Source organism: Populus alba, chromosome 8 (assembly GCF_005239225.2).
Source record: "Populus alba chromosome 8, ASM523922v2, whole genome shotgun sequence".
Lineage (NCBI taxonomy): Eukaryota > Viridiplantae > Streptophyta > Magnoliopsida > Malpighiales > Salicaceae > Populus > Populus alba.
In genome coordinates this window covers 12,430,743-12,434,852 of record NC_133291.1, presented here as the reverse complement: position 1 = coordinate 12,434,852, position 4,110 = coordinate 12,430,743, and the positions used below count along the sequence as shown (strand labels likewise).

Genomic DNA, 4,110 nt, shown 5'->3' with positions numbered 1-4,110 from the left:
ATTTTTTAGTTTTAAATTGATTTTTTATTATTTTAAAGTACTAATATCTAAAATAAATTTAAAAAAATAAAAAATTAATATTATTTTAATATATTTTTAAATAAAAAATAATTTAAAAAATAATATTTATCATATTTCTAAATACTCACTTTAACACGCAACCAAGCGCCTCTTGCATGCATAAAATTGATTTTTATTTGTTTTATATATATTACATGTCTAGTCTCGTTTGTCGTTACTTAGTTTAGCACCCAACGAAATAACGAAATATTTTATAATTTGTCAATAATTATTTTATTTTATTTTCGAAGAATTATATAGAATTATTCAACTGGCCCAGGAATGACAAACCAATAAGAAAAAAAAAAAAAAAACAAACTAGAAAGCCTAGATTTGTTTTAAATCAAAATCCAATTCAGTTCAGACTCAGCCCACAAGCCCATGCTACTACATCTCAAAAGGCCCAAATAAAAACCTGGCGCGGAGTCCCTGCTCTTGCCTTGCCTGTTGAACAAGAAAAGAATATAGCTTTAATAAAACCCAGCAATCCAATTCTTAAGCTTGAAATCCAGTAGCCAGTAATCTTACTCGATCTCTGCACAAATTCTTCTCTCTCGCAATCGCTCTCTTCCTAAGGTACATTACATCAATTTTTTTGGTCTTTGCACTCCTAATCACATTTTAGCAACGTTCAGTTCGATAATTCTTAGCTTTATATGGTTTTGACTTGAGAAAATCTATCAGATATAAGAGGTTAAGGTTTGTGATCTCATGTCTCATAAATTATGCGGTTACTTTTTACGGATTGATTTTTCAAAACCGAAATTAGGGCTAAGTTTTCTTCTTTTCACTGCTGTTAAATAAATTATTGAATTGTCGTGGTCCTTGGTTTTTTAGATAATGAAGTTTGATACAAGCGGTCTCGAGTCCACTGCTTCGGTCTTTGGAACGGCCGGCAGTCAGCTTGTTGATGGGTTTTCTGCTGCTCCAGCTTTTGAGCTCCCCACTACTACAGATGTGAGTTTTAGTTTTGTTTGTTATGCTTTGCGATTTGTGTGGGAGGGAGAAAGTCAGAATTGTTTATGGGTTGAGTTTGATTTTGCGTTTTGGTTTCAGTTTGATGGCTTCCAGAAGGAAGCTGTACAGATGGTGAAGCCGGCCAAGGGGACAACTACGCTTGCTTTTATCTTTAAGGATGGTGTCATTGTTGCGGCTGATTCTCGTGCTAGCATGGGAGGCTATATTTGTATGTTTATTTATTTATTTTGGTTGCTGGATAAGTTTTTGGTTTATTGTTTTGTTACGTGGTATATGTTTGGGAGGCTATGTTTGTATGTTTATTTGATTCATTTTTGGGTAAATTTGTGGCTTATTGTTTTGTTAAATATATGTGTGTGTCGATGTGTATGACATCGTATGTTATTTTTCATATTAAATGCTGCTGGTGTAAAGTGCTCAATCAGATCAACAGGCTTGAGTTACAGGACTGGACATGTTGCAATTTTTGTTGTAGGCTGGATATGCGTTTCACTTAGTGTTGGTCCTTGTCATGGTTTGTATCAAGTTATGCTGTGCAGCCATCTTCATCACTTGCATTGTTATTAATAGATGTCTCGAGCATTAATATTGCTGTTTTCCATGGTGTATCCAGCTCTACTTTTTTAACCTTTCCTCAAATTTTTTCAGCATCACAGTCAGTTAAAAAAATCATTGAAATCAATCCCTACATGCTTGGTACGATGGCTGGAGGAGCTGCTGATTGTCAGTTTTGGCACAGAAATCTGGGCATTAAGGTAATATGCTTATGTTGGTCTCTTTACTGTTTTCCCTGCAATGCTAGAATTATTAACTAATATTAGATAATTCTTGTGGGCAATGCAAAACCTATGGGCATGAAGATTTCTTAGGCAAAGTGTTCCCCTTTATAAAGAATTTGGAATTAAGTTTACACTGACCAGGTAGGAAACAGCATATGTGGTATTTTATTTTAAATCTTAGGTACCAGAGAATAATCAGGCCCTAATGGCCAAACCATCTCTCCCTTTCTCCCTATTAGATGCATTGTGTACAGCTTGCTAGATTGCTTGGCGAAGTCAGGTAGTGGTGGTTCATGCTTCACTGGGTCTAGTCTTGACCTCATCAGGGCTGTTTAATTTATGTGACATTTGCACTGACGTATTTTCTCTTGTTTGCTCATTCGATGGTCTTACCTTTTGTTATTAAATTATTTTTCCTCAGTCACCCAAGGACTGACAAGACTGTAAAACTAATTCAAAATATCTTCTGAAATAAAGTGTGAAATAATAACATTGCAGCTAGATGTTCTCCGCAACTAGGCAATCTATATGTCAGGAAAAGAGGGAAGTCAGTGGAAACTCTTATTTGTTGATCTGATAATATTGTCAATTCAATTGCTGAAATTTTTAATCAATGCCCAATACAATGTTTTCAATGTCTAATGCAAATGCAACTATGTTATGCTAGACGAAGTGAAGTTGTATGACAAGGATATATGTTTTTCACTGAACTGAGTATTCCATATTCAAGTAAATTATCTATTGCAAGACCTTAGGGCATTGATTTGTTAGGCCAGGCATAGGCATATCCTTTCAGAATACTCATTGAGTGGTTAAGTCTAATGAAGTACGATTGCATACTCATCAAGTTGTGGAAAATTAGTTTGGGTCTCTGTGCCTGGGTATTATTTTCTGCCTGACATTGATTCTGGGATTAACCATGTAAATTCTTTGATGCTCATTTGTAATTGTGTGCATAATGCTCAGTGCTAATGGAAGTATTTTGGTCTAATTCAGTGCCGACTGCATGAATTGGCAAACAAGCGTAGAATATCAGTCACAGGGGCATCAAAGCTTCTGGCAAACATTCTGTTCTCTTACCGTGGAATGGGCTTGTCTGTTGGGACCATGATTGCTGGATGGGATGAAACGGTAAATACTTGTGAATGTTACCTTTCCATGTTTTCCTTTAATAAATTGCATAACCTGTGTTTATCTTTTCTATGTTGGCAGGGTCCTGGACTATATTACGTGGACAGTGAAGGTGGAAGGCTGAAAGGAACAAGATTCTCTGTTGGATCTGGTTCTCCATATGCATATGGTGTACTAGATAGTGGGTGAGTGCACTTTCTTTTTAATAATTTTTCCTTACATTTGTGAATTAGATAAGAAACTAGCCTGTTGCTCGAGTCTGTCTTTGTTTGAAACATCTCATGGAAACACTTGGAAAATATGACAATGAAGAAGAAAGAAAGAGCAAAGAAGCACAGGCAAATAGTGAAATAATTGCTTAGATGATGTTGATACATCTGCAGAATTCATGTATTTTCTATAAGAAAGAAAAATTTATAAAGATGCTCAAGAATTGAGAAGATGAGATATTAGGATAGTGCTGTTGAGAGCATAAGAAGCATGCTTGTTTGTCGCGGGCAATTCAATCTTGAAAAACAATGATTGGGAAGTGGATTGTCTATGGCCCGACACATTTTTCTGAAGTTTTATACCGTTTCACTTGCATTGCTTTGCTACAAAATATAGTGCACAGTTTATGTTAAACATATTTTTACACTTATGCCAGGTATCGATTTGATATGTCAATTGAGGAAGCTGCAGAGTTGGGCAGAAGAGCTATTTATCATGCAACATTCCGTGATGGAGCTAGTGGTGGAGTAGCAAGCGGTACTCTCCCCACCTCCTTCCCTTTCCCCACTACGTTTGTTTGCTAGTGCATGTCTGTGTACATGCATGCTTTCATGAGCTAATTTGTGGTTTCAATTCGTGCTCTGTAAACAGTTTATTATGTGGGACCTGATGGATGGAAGAAATTATCTGGTGATGATGTCTCAGAGCTCCACTACAATTATTATCCAGTTGTGTCAACTGAAGCTTCAGAACCGGACCGAATGGTTGAAGCATAAAGGAGGGCCTTGGTGCTCATCTTTCCAAATGTAGCTCTGTTTCTTTCAGCATTGTTTTTTGCTGATGACATTTCAAATTACTAATTAAACTCTCCTTATGGAGGCTTTAGAATTTCTAAATTCTCTTGTGCTTAAAACCTTGAAGATGAAATATATTGGATTTGGTACTTGAGGAA

General features: G+C 36.1%; 1 protein-coding gene across 1 annotated transcript; it reads left to right on the top strand.

Annotated features, from left to right (window-relative positions):
• The first annotated feature begins 478 nt into the window (after positions 1 to 478).
• Positions 479 to 4,110, top strand: LOC118053191 (proteasome subunit beta type-5-B). The gene is made up of 8 exons (XM_035064370.2): positions 479 to 636; positions 898 to 1,017; positions 1,117 to 1,246; positions 1,687 to 1,793; positions 2,814 to 2,948; positions 3,030 to 3,133; positions 3,595 to 3,695; positions 3,810 to 4,110. Exons 2-8 carry the CDS (start codon positions 901 to 903, stop codon positions 3,932 to 3,934), a joined length of 819 nt encoding a protein of 272 aa, XP_034920261.1. The 5' UTR covers positions 479 to 636; positions 898 to 900; the 3' UTR covers positions 3,935 to 4,110.

Bases quoted from the DNA above. Each gene is read 5' to 3' on its own strand.
- LOC118053191 (XM_035064370.2), top strand. From the start codon at position 901: ATGAAGTTTGATACAAGCGGTCTCGAGTCCACTGCTTCGGTCTTTGGA. The intron at 1,794-2,813 runs GTAATATGCTTA...GGTCTAATTCAG, and splicing joins ACAGAAATCTGGGCATTAAG to TGCCGACTGCATGAATTGGC. The intron at 3,134-3,594 runs GTGAGTGCACTT...CACTTATGCCAG, and splicing joins TATGGTGTACTAGATAGTGG to GTATCGATTTGATATGTCAA.